Source organism: Dipodomys ordii, unplaced genomic scaffold, assembly GCF_000151885.1.
Source record: "Dipodomys ordii isolate 6190 unplaced genomic scaffold, Dord_2.0 Scaffold1, whole genome shotgun sequence".
NCBI classification, from domain to species: Eukaryota; Metazoa; Chordata; class Mammalia; order Rodentia; family Heteromyidae; genus Dipodomys; species Dipodomys ordii.
Genome location: NW_012267217.1, coordinates 38,570,561 through 38,586,786, shown reverse-complemented (window position 1 = coordinate 38,586,786; position 16,226 = coordinate 38,570,561). Strand labels below are relative to the sequence as shown.

The following is a 16,226-nucleotide window of genomic DNA, read 5'->3' as shown; positions in this document are numbered from 1 at the left end:
CAAAGGAGGAGGCTACAATGCTTGATAAGAAATGTACTCATTATCTTGCCCATGTAATTGTAACCCCTCTGTACAGTATTTTCACAATTAAAAAAAAAAGACTTCATAGCAAAAAAAAAAAAATGCATAATAAGGAAATCAGCTCAGGTCATGAACAAATAGTGCCTTTAAATTTTAAAGGAAAGGAAAAGTTAAAGTACATAATAAGCCCTATAGTGTTCTGTAGGTTATGCTTCTAGTTCTCCATTTTACAAATCTCCCGCACCAACTCTGTCCTGGTATAGAATTTCATACCATTAAAAACAAACTCAAATCATCCCTTAAATTTAGGTATAAAATTACCTCACCCATGTTGCAATGACTCTCTGTTGTTTTGCCCTCCTGACAGTCAATATCTTTTCTACTAAGGAGAAGCTTTTCTCCAGGAACCAACCCTCCTTTTAGTCCATTCCTTTCTGGTAAGTTTAAGGCAATTCTAAAGAGTGAACATGTGAAATAGAACTGGCCAATCAGAGCATAGCACCTTGCTACCCACAGTGATTGATTAAAAAACTTAGGCTTGAGAGACCTCTATTTTGTTGGTGCTATTAGCAAAGAAGTACTTTCATTTCCACTGTGTGGGTTGTATTTGTATCCTGATTTAGGCAAGAGCTGTTAGGACCAGATTACCAATGCATAGTGAGAGCATGCCTGGGAATAAAAGTAAGGTAGAGATAGACTGAAGGTATAGCTCTAGTGCTTTCCAAATATGCAAAGGCCATGGGTTCCATCCTCAATGAAGAGAGGAAGGGAGGAAAGAAAGAGGAAGGGGAAGAAAATAGAAAGGAAAGGAAAGAAAGAAAGAAAAAGAATGGAAGGGAAAGAAGGGAAAAAAACAGTTTGGAGTAATGGAAGACATGGATTCCTAGTCTAGTGTCACTGTAATTATCAGATTTGTGAGCCAGTGAATCCTCTTTTTTAAGTAAATTTAAGCTCTTATCACCAGAGGAGTTCTATTGTTCCTGCTAACCCTTGTTCCTAGAGTCCTTATGAACAAAACTTACTGCTTCACTTTTACCAATGCATCGTTTCATAAAGGTAACTAACTGAGCAGTTTCTCAGGCATGTGGGTCGTCTCAGAACGAAGGCTGTAGGGAAAGAGAAAGTGACTTTCTCTTTTGGATGCCGACACACCTCCCTGTACAATGCTCAGCCAAGAGTAAGCACTTCATTTATCAAGCATATTTATTGAGTGTCTTAAAGGAGAACTGTCTGGGGAGCCAGGAGCCCTGACATGAATCCTGGCCCTGTCACTTCCTATCTGAGTAAACTCTGGAGAGTCTCTCAACCCAAGTCTCCATTTACTCCTTTGAAAAAAAGAAAGCATCCTCCTAACTTTCCTTCATAGGGCTGATGTAAGGATGGAATCAGACCCCACACAAAGAACCCTTGGTAAATGGAAAGTGCCTTGTATATGCAAATTGAATTAACATCTACCCTGGTCTTCTTGATCCTCCTTTCACCTTGAACCCATTAAAGGCCCACTCCTAATCTTTTTTTTATTGTCAATTATGGGGCTTGAACTCAGAACATTATCCCTGAGCTTTTCTTCTCAGTGCTAGAGATTTTTTAGCCACGGTACCACTTCAGGGTTTGTTTTTTCTTTCCTGGTATTTAATTGAAAATAAGAGTCTTAGGGACTTTTCTGCCTGGTCTGGCTTTGAACCACAATCCTCAGATCTCAGCCTTCTGAGTAGGTAGGATTATAGATAAGAGCCACCAGTTCCCAGTTCCCACTCTTAATCTTAAAGTCTTATTTCTGCTATCTTTCTGCTAGAGTTCTCAACATCCTCCAAATTTACAGCAATGATTTTTGGGAATGCTTGTATTTGTTTATTTTTATTTAAAAATTATTTCATTTTTTTCTTTCTGTATACAACATACACTACTTAATAAACACATGTCAAAATTAGATTTTGGGGCTGTCTATGTAGCTCAGTGACAGAAATTGCTTAAAGTATTAACATATTTTAATTTTATTTTAATACAATCTTAGTCTAACTTAAATATATTGCTAAAACCCAGATTGTTTAAAACATCATGAAGCTATGTTTTATTAATTATGGCTCCAAACTATCATTTGCTAAAAAGCTTAAGGAACAATATCTACTTGGATGAAGTTTACTGCTAACAACAGTGAGTATAAAACTTCTTATAGTTTCCTTGATAATTTCAGTTTTATAAGCGTTGGAAGAATGTCAATTTAGCCATTTCTCTGTTGGCCACTTATATGTGTTTTATTAGTCTTATCTTCAGTTCACAATAAGCAGAAGTGGCCTTAAGCCATTATTCACTTTATGCAGTTCTAGCACGCAGCTCCTCTCAACTTTCGTTCATACTCTCACCCAGCTGATCCACATACCCTCTGGCAATGCCTACAAAGCATATCCAGAGCTTGCCAAATCCTCAGGCACCATGCCGAGCCAACGTACATACTATCTTAGCCAAATTACTGCAAATGATTCCTAATTACTCTCCCCACTTCTTTCTTCGGTCTTGTCTTCATAGAACAGTTAACAACTACCATCATTTTTTTCATGAAGGTCAAGACAGGTCCTTCTAGTTCCCAACCCTATAGTGACCTCTCATCATGTTCAATAAAATGAAAGGACTTGAGGTGGTCTGCCCAGATCCTGCTCCATCTAGCTGTGCCCCACTCCTAACCTTCTACCTAACACCTAACACCTCCTCCCACTCCTACCCTGCTCTCTTGGCTGTAGCCACATTCACTTCCTAGCTGTCCATAATCACCAGCAAATGCAATTCCTCTCTGCAGTTCTATATTTGCCATTGCTCTGTCTGCCACCCTCCTCAGCCATTCACAACCCTCCTCTTCAGTTCTATCATGGCTGTTCAATGATCCCTGTGAGGACAGGGCTTCCTTATCTGCTCTAGATGAAATAGTAGCTCTCTAGCCTGACCCCTCCTCCAGGAGCCTCTATGCCTGGGCCCTCTGTTACCTCTTCTAACTACTTGGCATAAAATACATACATATAAGGCCGGGCGCTGGTGGCTCACGCCTGTAATCCTAGCTACTCAGGAGGCTGAGATCTGAGGATCGCGGTTCAAAGCCAGCCTGGGCAGGAGAGACCGTGAGACTCCTATCTCCAATAAATCAACAGAAAACCGCAAGTGGCGCTGTAGCTCAAGTGGTAGCGCACTCGCCTTGAGCTGAAGAGCTGAGGGACAGCGCCCAGGCCCAGAATTCAAGCCTCACGACTGACCAAAAAAAAAAAAATACATACATATATATATATATGTGTGTGTGTGTATATCCATGTAACTATCCCATAATACATACACACATGTGTTTATTGTCTATTTCCACCAGACTTCATTGAGAGCAAGTAGTTTTGTCTATATTTTTTTGCTTATCTATATCCTCAATATAGAGAGAAAAATGTCTGGCATATATGAACACTCAATAAATACTTACTATTGAATTTGAGGTTATTCCTTATGTTGTATTGTTTATTTACCTGTGCTTGGCTGGTGAAGGTTGTTTCTGTTGAAGATATTTTTACTCCTTCTTTTAGTTACTTCCTTCAAATAAATCATAAATTTTCTGTTTTATGGCTCAAGACTACTGAAATAACTGTATGAAAACTGTGAATTTTGCTGAATAATTAATAGGGAATTTTCATGAAAGAACAGATGTTGTTCAAAGCCTTTATCCCACAGTGGTCTTGGTGTACGGTTTGGCCCACCCACAAGTGAACCTAATCCTTCCCTTAGCATTATATGTGTAGGTCTTAAACCCAGGAAGGAAAGGCCTTTTTTTTTTTTTCCGTTTCCAAGGTATCTCATTATCTTTGCAGTAGGATGTGATATCTGTTCTGCAGATTGTACAGGATAGACATGTAAAAGTCAACAGAAAGGGGAAGATCTGGAAATCAGCATTCTGATTTGGATAAAATTGTGGTTTAAATATGGCAATAAACTTATACATATGGCAAGTATGCTTATCTTTTGTTTTATTCAAAGAAAAGATGCAAAGATAAACTGGAGAAGGAGAAGTGAGGTCTTTAAAGCTCCAGACAAGTCACAATGGGATTTCTTTGGCTAGAAGTTGGGGTTACTAAGGATCAATCCCAGGGCCTTTCACATGCTAAGCATGATCTCTATTACTGCTCAGTACCCTAATTCTAATAAAGTTTTATAGTGATTATGATGATTATAGCTAATACTCACTGAGTATTAGCATACCAGGCATTGTTATAAAAATTTTATATGTATTGACTTGGCATAATCATAAAAATCACTGTTCACAAAAGAACATGAAGAAAGTAACATCATCCAAAAAGTCAGGGGAAAATGACCCACAACTAGTCTTTATTCAGCTCATTAGATATATAATGATTTAGATGTGATACTATAATAATGTGAGCTATTTAATCATTTAAGGCAATTCTTTTCATTTGATAGTGGTGTACAGATATTTAACTTCTTGGTTTCCCTCATTTTACTGGGGTTTGTAGCTGAATCTTTTTTTTTAGAAAAACTGATGCTTTGCAAGCGCAATGGTTCAGGATGTTCTGTTCTGCTTGTTCTGCTTGGGTTTAGGCAAAAATAAGAAAGACGCTGATGAGAAATAGCAATCATGGGGCATAATGGTATGCACTGACTGGCTGGGAAGTAATGCCCTCTTGAGTCTGTAGGCTCTTTTAGAACATGCTTGAATCTGTCCATCTTTGCTATTCCAGCATGCAGTGCTCAAACAATTGTGAATCGATGAAAACCAGGACACTTGAAATGAGTTTATGGAGGAGTCAATAATGTAGCCTGTCCCAACTCCACTAGACATTGAATACAAAAGAATTTTTTCATCCCTGATGTTATATTTTTCTTTTACTTAAAAAGCACAAATCAAGTCTATGAGTCAAGTTATGAAGCTTAGGAAAAGATATAATCTAGATAATATTAAAACAAATGTCAGATAAGTAGTTATAATCTGATGTGTTTTGGAATGATAGATAGATAGACAGACCGATGTTACTATGCTTGTAAATATGCCATGTCCTTGACGTGATTGATTGCCACCAATGGCACACTTTCCACCAGGACTCCCCTCGTCTATCCATGGTCATAGGTGACTCAAGAGTTCCTAATCACATGACTTCAGTAAGGTTCCTTAGTCTATTTTTGGCTCAATTTTTCTCATGTATAGATTGGGAATAATTATTTGGCAATGTTTACTACTAGTGGGTGATCTTAAAAGATTCTCAGCTGAAACTGTTTTGAATTTAAATATGGTCATTACTGCTTCTGTAAAATCAATGGTAGAATTGCTGAACACTGAATATTATGTATTTTTTAAAATGTTTCCTCTGCATTTTTCTTCATGTTTATACAGACTGAATCACTTAAACAGACTTCTATTTTTAACTCCTGCTAAAAAGAAATGCTTAAATCAAGCATTTCCAAATTTATATAATAAAGTAGAATTTTAAATAGCATAGCGGTGGATTCTAATATATACAAACTTGGGTTACTAACTCTGTGACTTCAGACTAATCTCTCTGTCACTCTGAGGTTGATATCCCTTTATTACTACTACTACAACAACAAAAATAATGTATTTTTACCCCTAAGAGTCAGCTTGGTGATTAAAAAAAAAGATTATGGAAGGGGGTATATCATATCGCTTGGTTCTCAAAAAAGGTCACTTATACAACTGCTTCCTAAACAAATGCTGATAACAGTTTGAGAGTCCTAGGTTCAAAATAGAAGTTGACTATATTTAGAAAGTAATTAAAATAAGTCATCTTATTAAGATATTAGTATAGCGATTAAGAAAAACAAAAAATGTTTTGTATAAAACCATAAAATATTAACCTATTCAAATAAAGTACTTTTCCTAGCCATAAAAATAAACATTTGAAATATAATTCTGAGAGAGTTATGAGAGATTTTCTAAGTTGCTATGAAGGTCTCTGAACCTTTTAGCCAAAGAATGAGGGGAGTGGGGGACATGCCTATTTTGTGTACTGCCACCTTGCAGTCAGAAGAGTGCCTGGCACTGCAGAAACATTTGTAGAGTGAAAGTGCAGGATAGGAAGTTACAGATGTCTGAATCAGAGAGGCTTCATTTGAAAGACTGCTTTATAGTAGAATACTATTATCGATCTTAAAAAGGCTGTTAAGAGGACTGAAAGAGGTATGAAAAGGACCTGGCACATGTATCGAGATATGGTTTCCATAGTGCTTTCCATACTTGCACTAATTTCATAAATATATCAAGAGCAAATGAGAACAACTAGTCTATTGGTTAGTCTAGTACTACAAACAATTATGAGGCTAATCAATGGCTGTTTTCTACCTACATACTGAGAAGCTGTATATATAGCAAAATTCTCTTCACTAAATCTGGGACAGCCAAGCCATCAGAGCAGCCAAAGTACTCAGGAAAACTAATTCTGCTACAAAGCTTTCTAAAGAAGGCTGCATTACTCCATCGGTCTTTCTGCATGTGGCTTTCAGTTGCCTTTTTAGCTAGTGACCCTGGATTTTAACTAATGAACTCCAGCTGTTCTTATTTTCCTTCCAGCCCTTCTAATTTAACCTCCTGTCTCCCTGGTCTCACATCCTTAAGAGTTCTTACAGGAAAAATGGGACAGTGCCAGAATTCTCAAATGAGGCCTCCCATCTTCTCTCAGAGGGGAGAGAACCCCCCCATTACAAGGCTCCAAGCCCTAACACTGGTGGAAAAAGAAACATTCATTGTTAGAAACTGGAAGCCTAACAACCTCCAATGTGTCAAAAATCCTTTTGTGGTTTTTAATATTATACAAGCAAAGCTTTCAGTTAGGGAAGTCCATAAAACAAACGAAGAAAGTCTGCAGCTAAATGCTAAGTGTAATTGTAAACACCTGTGCGGGAGAGGCAGCTCCTGGTAAATATGCAACCAAAGAAACATTTAGCATGCTAACAATATGGATCCAGCTTTTCTGAACATGCTGAGAACCATCTGTTAGCAAAATCCACACACACACAAAAAGTGGTTTCACTGTTAGCACCAAATGTGGACTTGGAAAACTTGGCTGTGGGCAATAGCTGAGCAAAGCTGAGCTTGAGCAAGCAGCAAACGCTGGTTGCCTAGAGAACAAGGTGAGCCTGGGCCTTGACAGCCAGCTTTCAGGCCAGTGACCTGTGGATTTTTACTACCTTCAGCACTACTCTTCAGTCCATCTCCACATCTCTGCCCAGATGCAATCATCTTGTCATGGGGCCTGCTAATAAGTACATCAGTACACGCAGCTTCCATTATATTGAACATTTAAATGCATGCATCTCTCCATCATGCATCTGATCCTTCTGGGGTGAGTCCCCAGCGAAATAGATAGCCATTTGGCTCTTCTACTTTAATTTAAAATGGTGCATTTCCCACGGGCTCTGAAAGACTTTTGAAAATGGCATCAAATTCAGTTATAAACTCATTTTCAGAATTGCTTTTTCCATGGCTGCTTGCATAATCCAGCCTTTTAACCTTGGTTCAAAATCTACTGACTCCATTAGCTATAGTGAGACCAACTCAGATTTCTTTCAGTTTACCATCTTTTCTACACTTGTTTCTTGAAAAATCTGCTCTAGTAAGACCCAAAACAACTATTAAAAAAAAATCAAGGTTTTCTTTTCTCCTTCATAATGCTCATCAATATGCTTTGTATATAGTATGTGCTCAGTGAAGAAGGAAGATTAACAGTTAAAGGGAAGAAAATAAGGCCAAAGAAGTATGTCATTTCTCTGGATTTTTGCTGTCATTTCAAATAGCTCATGTAAAAAGTTGATCATTGAATTTTTACTGCTTTCACTATATTGACTTTTCAATTGTTTTTTGGTGGTGGGAGGGGTGGGGTGCCAGCCCTGGGGCTTGAATTCAGGGCTTAGACTCTATCTCTAGGCTTTGTGATCAAGGCTAGTGCTCTACCACTTAAGCCACAGCTCCACTTCGGGCTTTTCTGGTGTTTAATTAGAGATAAGACTTTCCTGCCTGAGTTGCATTTGAACCATAGGCCTCAGATCTCAGCTTCCTGAAGAACTAGGATGACAGTTGTGTACCACCAGCAACTGGCTGGCTTTTCAATTTGTATTGTATAAATCATCAGTTATCTCTATGATCAGTAAGTTATCTATCACTAAAGGGAAATGAGGGAGAATGAAATAATAGCCACCATTTGTTTCAATCTGATTAGTCTGTGATAACTGCTTCAAATTCATGTTCTCATTAAAGGTATATACTTCATGAAATAAGCACTACTACTGTCTGCTTTCTGCAGCAAAATGAGTTAGATAGATGCCGGGCGCCGGTGGCTCACGCCTATAATCCTAGCTACTGAGGAGGCTGAGATCTGAGGATCACGGCTCAAAGCCAGCCCGGGCAAGGAAAGTCCGTGAGACTCTTATCTCCAATAAACCACCAGAAAACCAGAAGTGACACTGTGGCTCAAGCGGTAGAGTGCTGGCCTTGAGCTGAGGGACAGCGCCCAAGCCCAGAGTTCAAGCCCCATGACTGACAAAAAATAAAATAAAATGAGTTAGATAAGTAAGCTAATCTACCCAACATCAAACCACTAGAAACTAGTAGACCTATAAACCCCAATCCACTCTCCCTTACTTACTATATTGCCCAGGGCACAAAGCAAATACAGGTAAAGCAGATCTGTTGGGTTCATTTCTCCTGTCTTACCTTCCCGGATAGCTGTGAATGGGACTCCTTCCTCTGCATTCATGCTGATAACTTTTAAAGCCACTAGTTGTCCATTTATCCTAGAAAAGAGTGTGGGAGACATGGCACATGCTTACTGATATGGTTCAAAGCAGAAATCTATCTTTAACAAAAACTTTCCTTCAGATGTAATCCAACATATGGATATACAGTTTTCTCAAAACAAAAAAGTTTGATATACATATTGAATATATACTGCATACAAGTGTTTCAAATCTGTATTTCTCTTTACTAAAGTGGAATGTGGTGGGGTTTTTTTAAGAATATTTAGAGACAAGTAAGAAACATAGTATTCTTATGTGCATTGCTGCTTTTCTTCCTTTCTTTTTGTGCACTTATTTAGTCTACCCTTATTCTCCATCTGACTTCTGGTTGTGCCACCTCACAGTCTCCCTGATTGAACATTTGTACTGCTTTGGTCTGTTTACAGAAGGGGAACAGGAGCATCCTTTCTAAGTAAAAGTGAACACATCCTTTCTCTGCCCAAAATCAACTGTAGGCCAAGTGCTGGTAACTCACACCTGGAATCCTAGCTATTCAGGAGGCTGAGATCTGAAGATCACAGTTCAAAGTCAGCCCAGACAGGAAAGTCCATCAGATTCTTTTTTGGTCCGGTCGTGGGGCCTAAACTCTGGGCCTGGGCGCTGTCCCTCAGCTCTTCAGCTCAAGGCTAGTGCTCTACCGCTTGAGCCACAGCGCCACTTCCGGCTTTTTTCTTATGTGGTGCTGAGGAATCGAACCCAGGGCCTCTGGCATGCAAGGAAAGCACTCTACCACTGAGCCACCTTCCCAGCCCCTCCATGAGATTCTTATCTCCAATTATCCACCAAAAAGCTGGAAGTAGAGCTATGGCTCAAGTGGTAGAGTGCTAGCCTTGAGCAAAAGACCTCAGGGACAGTTCCAGGACCTGAGTTCAAGCCCCAGGACTGGCACAAAAAAAATTAAAATAAACTGTATCTCTACCAGGTAACAGCAAATTCTTGCACTGGAGTCCTAGGTACTACTGATCCATCCAGGCCTACCACTATCTGTATCTCTCCATCTTTTCTCCATTTTGTTTATGATAGAAGATGAGTGCTGAGAACAGAGAAATATTTTAATATGATATTGTTAGTAATCTTTTCATTTGACATTTTATCTTATCACTCATTCTTATATAATGTGATATTTAATAATGACTTATTATATATAAATATGCCACAATGTATTGGGCCAATTCCAAATACCTACAATTGTTCCTACCATGATGCTCATATCTGTAACTTAATCTTTTCACACAGCCCCAATTATATTCCCCCCCCCCCCCAGACACGATCTTACTAAATATCCTAGGCTGGCCTCAAATGCACAAAATCCTGCTGTATAGGGCTTGAACTCAGGTCATGGGCACTGTCCCTGAGTTTTTGTGCTCAAGGCTAGTATTCAACCACTTGAGCCATAACTCCACTGTTGGTTTATTTTTAAGTGGATAATTGGAGATAAGAGTCTCAAGGGGACATCTCTGCCCAGGCTGGCTTGGAACTATGACCCTCAGACCTCAGCCTCCTGAGTGGCTAGGATTACAGTCATGAGGCATGGACACCTGGCTTAATTTTGTTTTAATTGTCCAGGCTCCCTTTCAGGATTACATTTAGTTGCCATGTCTCCTTAACTCCTTTTTTGCTCTGACAGTTTGCAGACTCTTCTGTTGTGTTTGATAACCTTAGTTGTTTTGAGGAGTTGTTTTGAGGAGTACTGGTTATATATCTTTGTAAGATGCCCAGTCTTGGACATTTTCTAATAATGATTAGACTGGGATTATGAATTTTAGAAAGATAAAGAGTCATCTTCATCATTTTGTGACTTAAGACTTGGGAGAGGGCTGGTCCTGAGCTTGAAGGGCAGGGCTTGAGTGCTCACCTGGTACTGAATCATGTGAGCCAAGCTTCCAGTTCTGACTGTTTGCTGGCTAGTTGGAGGTAAGAGTCAATTTTTTGTTGTTGTTTTTTGTTTTCCTGCCTGAGCTGGCTTCAAATAGGAATCCTCAGATCTCAGCTTCCTGAATGGGTAGATTGTAGGGATGAGCCACAGGTGCCTGGCTAACTTACAACTTTTTCCTCCCTGGTTGTGGGGCTTGGACTCACAACCTAGGTGTTGTTCCTGAGCTTTTTTGCTCAAGGCTAGTGCTCTACCACTTTGAGCCACAGCTCCACTTGCAGGTTTTCTGCCCCCAGTTTTGAATTGCGATCCTCAGATCTCAGCCTCTTGAATAGCCAGGATTAATACATGTGAACTACCAGTGCCCAGTAATTTACAACTTTTGAGGTTGACTTTAACCTTTGTCGGAGGTAGCACTTGTCAGGTTTCTCTATTGCAAACGTACTGGTTTCCCCTATACAGTATGTTAGAACCAGTGTCACTAAGGTGTTGCCTACACTTAAGGAATGAGAAGCTAGATCCACCTCTCCAAGGGAGATTATCTACATAAACTACTTGGAATTCTTGTGCATAGAAGATTTATTTCCTCTCTCATCATTAATTTAAAAACTGAATCATTACTTGGTATAGACTCATAGATGATTTATTTTTTGGTTTATAATTTAATACTGCCTATTTTGTTTCTCAATTTTGGCAGGGTTGTCATTTGAAAGCTCTGTCAATTGGTTTCATGTTGTTTTGCCAAACTCTCAGCAATGTTGATTTGTTTTTAACCATCATATTTTGGCCCATTCAATAGGCAAAAGCAATTACCACATTTTAATTTCAACTTCTGTACTTACAGAACTGAATTTTCATAAGTGTATTGATTTTTTTCTATTTTCTTTTGTGCTTTGCCTATTTATCTGCCTTTTTATTGGGATATTTTGCATATACTTTTTTTTTTTTTTGGTCCGGTCGTGGGGCCTGAACTCTGGGCCTGGGCACTGTCCCTCAGCTCTTCAGCTCAAGGCTAGCGCTCTACCACTTGAGCACAGCGCCACGTCCAGCTTTTTTTCTTTTTGCTTATGTGGTGCTGAGGAATCGAACCCAGGGCCTCAGGCATGCAAGGCAGGCACTCTACCACTGAACCACCTTCCCAGCCCATTTTGCATATACTTTTAACCAGTTACTTTCATTTGTCTTCTCTTGTCTTTGAAGTGTGTGTGTGCGTGTGTGTGTGTGTGTGCGCGCGCGTGCGCGTGCACACACATGTGGATGCCTGTACTAGGGCTTGAAGTCAAGGCCTCTCAATCAGCTTTCTTGCTCATTGCTGACCCTCTACCCTAGGAACCATACCTCCAGTCTGGCATTTTGTTAATTGGAGATAGGGTCTCAGATTTCTGGGCTGGTTTGAACCTTAATCCTCTAGGTCTCAGACTTCTGAGGAGCTAGGATTTGTAGGTGTGAGCCACTGGCACCTGGCTGAATTCAATGTTTAGTATTTTCTAAAGTATTTTGTTTAGAACATGGCTCTGCAAATTCTACTTCATTAAAAAAATTTTAAGACATTTGGTCAAATATGCTTGGTAATGCTTTATACTTCATTTTCTTACTTCTTTTTAAGTAGTCAGAATGTACACTGGCATTTTTGAAATGCTGAAAACATCTATGATAAAGGATTGAATTTGATTTTGTTCAAAGGTTTCCAGTGTTGACTGGATGTTTCAATGAAACATCTATTGAAGTGTCTTGGAATTGGAACACCCCAGTTGCTCCTTAGAATGTACTTGGATAGATGACATTACATGGAACCCCTTATGGGTTCTGACTTGAATGTTAGACAGAGACAAACCTTCTCAGCCTAAATGTTATGCACAATTCACTTCATTATTTTTTCTTCTAGCTCTAGTATGCTTTCTTTTTTTCATTTAACTCTTTAGTCCACCATACCCATAATACATACATGCATATATATATATATATATACACACACACACACACACACACACACACACACTTATCCCAAATGGCCTAACAATTGTTCTAGCTCTATTTAATACTGTCCTCTTTTCCTTCTGACTTGAAATACTACCATAATTATAATGTAGACTTATCAATACTTAGATTGTAATTGTTCTAGCTATAGTTGCTCATCATGTTTCTTTTTTTTATTATTGTGAAAATATGTACAGAGGGGTTACAATTACATGGGCAAGATAATGAGTACATTTCTTATCAAGCATTGTAGCCTCCTCCTTTGTTTCCCCTTCCCATCCCTTCCTATCCTCCCTCCGCCCCACCACCCAATCCTCCTCCCCCCATCATGTTTCTTTAATGTGTCTTTTTTTCTACTTATCCTATACAATTTTAATTGTTGTAGCTTAGAATACACAGTCATCTCTCTATATCTGTGAATTCTGTATCTGTATGAAAACCAACCACAGATTGAAAATATCCAGAAAAATGCTGTGTTTCAATGGGACATGTACTGACTTTTTTTCTTCTAATCTACTAAGCAAGACAATACAACAATGATTGACATGGCATTTACATTGTATTAGGTATTATTAGGCTATACTCAAATATTGTGCCATTTTATATAAGGGACTCACTTCAGCATCCACAAATTTTGATCTCCAAGGGGGATCCTAGAACCAATTCCCAAAAGTTTTAAGGAATCATTCTATTTAACTACATCAAAATTCAAAGTTAGAGAATCAGTAACATTTTTATATACTATTAGATTTTTCAAATCCAAATATTCAATACTTACCACAGGCCCCAGCATGGTCATCGTTCACACACATTGTGCACACACATACCCAGCTCCTTCCTTCCCTCATCTTCTTCCATCCCTTTTTATGCCTCAAACTCTCAATAATCCCCCCTCCTCTGCTTCCTGCATCATCATGCCTGGCTTATATGATATTTTAAATTAATATCTGACTACTAGTAAGCTATTATTTGGGATAAGAGCACCTACCTTTCCCACCCTATCTAAAAAGCAGTGGAATTTAGATTTCCAAAATACATACTTGACTTTTAGATAACCAGTGTTTTTCATTTCCATCCATTTCCTGTATTTTGCAAGCATAGAAACCTCAAGGTGTAACATTTTTTGCACACTCCATACTTTGCAGAAATCCAACTTCCTTTTCTTCTTGGAAAGCCAAGTGGAAGGAAGCAGCAGAAGCCTCAATAGACCCCCACAACTATGAAACTTTGCATAAGGAAAATTCTAGAGACACCTTAGCAACTCCAGGCAGTCACTGTTCTTTGGGTCAAGCATAGAGAAAGTCTAGTTGCTTTGAATTGAATAGAAGACAGGAAAGGCCATCAGACATTTTAGTGGGCTGACTTCAATTGGAGCAGAGCAGGGTTGTTTTCCTTTCAAGGCTATTTGAATCATCTGCGCTCTCTCTCTCTCTTTCTCTCTAATGGCCCCACTGTCTTGCACATGTCAAATGCAGTGAAAGTGGTGTGTCATCTGACTCTATAATGTAAAGTGATGGAGTGGGGCCCTCATTTCAAAAATCTGCCCAGTCCTGCATCAACTCACCTGCTAATCCCCTTGTAAACTGTAGCATAGGAACCTTCACCCAGCTTCTCCAAGTTCAAGTAGGATGAGGCTGCCCCAAAAGGAAGGCTCTTCCTCTGCATAAAAGATACAGAGAGGTGTGAGAGACTGAAGAAAGGAGCAGGGTGTGTGTGTGTGTGTGTGTGTGTGTGTGTGTGTGTGTGTGTGTTACTCTCCTCACAATCCCAGGACACTAGACAGCATTGTGGAGGGTGTACCTGAGAAAGCCCATCAGGAACCACCTTGTAAGGGGAACAGCAGACATCCATTAAGTTTACTCACCCATTGGAACCGTTGCCCAGCATCCTCCTCCTGAAAAGAATCGCTGTTACTCCTTGGCCTTTTACTCACAAACTTCCGGGCACTGACAGTCTGGGGTCCCTTGGGGTGAAATGAAGTCATAGAACAGGATGCTTCTTTTAGGTCTGCTAGCTAGAGAGAGAGAGAGAAACAAAACACAAAAGCAAATGCATGGATAAAATGTGTGCAAATCAAGGTTCTGTAGCTTGCAGAACTGATTTTCCTTTGTTTGTCTCATACTTTTTCTTCCTATGTTTTCTAAGTTTCCTACTTCCCAGAAGGAAAAAAAAAAGCAGCTTTCTTGAAAGTCAGATTCCTAAAAGAGACCATAATGGTATCAACTGCTGAAATGCTACATTCCTTCTTCACCTGAATGCTTATAATGCAGAGATTAACCTAAATCTCCTTGATGGATTCTTTCCAATTTTTTCTCTTTGATTCTGACTCCTCTCACTTCCTCCCTCTCTGTCTCCCTCCCTCCCCTCTCCCTCTCCCTCTTCTTCTCCCTCTCCCTCCCTCCCTCCTTCCCTCCCTCCCTTCCTCCTACTCACTCAATTACTCAATTATTCAATGTATAACTTTAGGAAAATAATCATTGCTAATAGTTACGAGAAAATTCCTGAAATTTTGAATCCACAACAATACTGCAGCTTGCTTTCTTTGGTTCAGCCCTGCGAGTCAGGACCTTCGAGATCTCAAGAACAGAGCCACTTTCTCTACTTCAAGTCAAGGCACACCACAACCAAGGATGATTTTTCCCTTCTGGTTTACAAGCACATCCCCAAACTTGATAACTACAGCCATAAATTCTCTGTGACTTTAATAGAATTTTTTTTTCTTTTTATGGGCTTTAGACCTACCGCAGAAAAATCAACCCGTGCTACATGGAAGGAGAATGTCTGCCTGAACTCCTGAGTTTATCGTGAAAGCAAGATGCTTTCTCCTGAGATGCAAATACCTCTAGAGCAGCCTCCATGCTCCCAGGCTGAGTCCTCCGGCAGCTGCGTGCCTCACCTCCCTCCGGACAGTGAGAGCAGCCGCATCCAGGCTGTAGCCTCTTTGTGCACAGCTCTTGACCCATAATCTTCTCAGTTCAAGGAGAAAATCTGCACTTGAACCTCTCCCTCTCTGCCTCTCCTTGTCCTTGCTCACTCCCTTTTAGCCAGAGGTCAGCAGTGTGGAGCTTTCATATGACTCGCATGAGGGCTCTGCCTGAAGCAGCCTCATGACTTCAGCAGTTTTCCTTATCAGAGCAAGGAAGTCTCCATCAGAAGAGCGGGCTGCTGCTCCAGCCAGACGTGCACAGCCCCAAACAGGGAGGTGCAATCTGGACACAACACAGTTGGGCAGAATGCCAGCCATAGCGAGCGTGTTCGGTATATGTATATATTTTTTTAATGAATTTACCATGTGACAGCCTGACAGTATCATTGTGATATGGAAATTCATTTGGCTTCCTCCTGCAAACATGAACACACTGAGAAGTAGTTTGTGCCTTTTATCTGAAAGCAGTTTTTGGTTTCCCAACTTTAAAAACAAATTTGCAACCCGGCCAATTTTTAGTAGTCAAAGAAACCACAGACTCATACAACAGGAAGAAAACTGAAGACATCTAGTCTATCCTTTTGCCTCCAATAAAACTGCCTAACAGTACTTAAGGAGTCATTCATTTATTCAGATACTCTG

At 39.7% G+C, this 16,226-nt stretch overlaps 1 protein-coding gene across 3 annotated transcripts in view; it reads right to left on the bottom strand.

Moving 5' to 3' along the window:
- Cdk15 (cyclin-dependent kinase 15) overlaps positions 1-15,860 on the bottom strand; it is an 83,250-nt gene extending 67,390 nt beyond the window's left edge. For 2 of the 3 annotated variants that reach the window (XM_013035838.1, XM_013035907.1), the window contains exons 1-4: positions 15,499-15,621; positions 14,523-14,672; positions 14,223-14,317; positions 8,726-8,805 (exon numbers count right to left, since the gene is read on the bottom strand). In XM_013035838.1, the coding sequence (XP_012891292.1) occupies positions 8,726-8,805; positions 14,223-14,317; positions 14,523-14,672; positions 15,499-15,621 (448 nt within the window). Of the gene's footprint in view, positions 1-8,725; positions 8,806-14,222; positions 14,318-14,522; positions 14,673-15,498; positions 15,622-15,739 lie in introns of those variants that run through there. The other variant, XM_013035970.1, reaches the window with a different exon arrangement.
- Between the last annotated feature and the right edge of the window lie 366 nt (positions 15,861-16,226).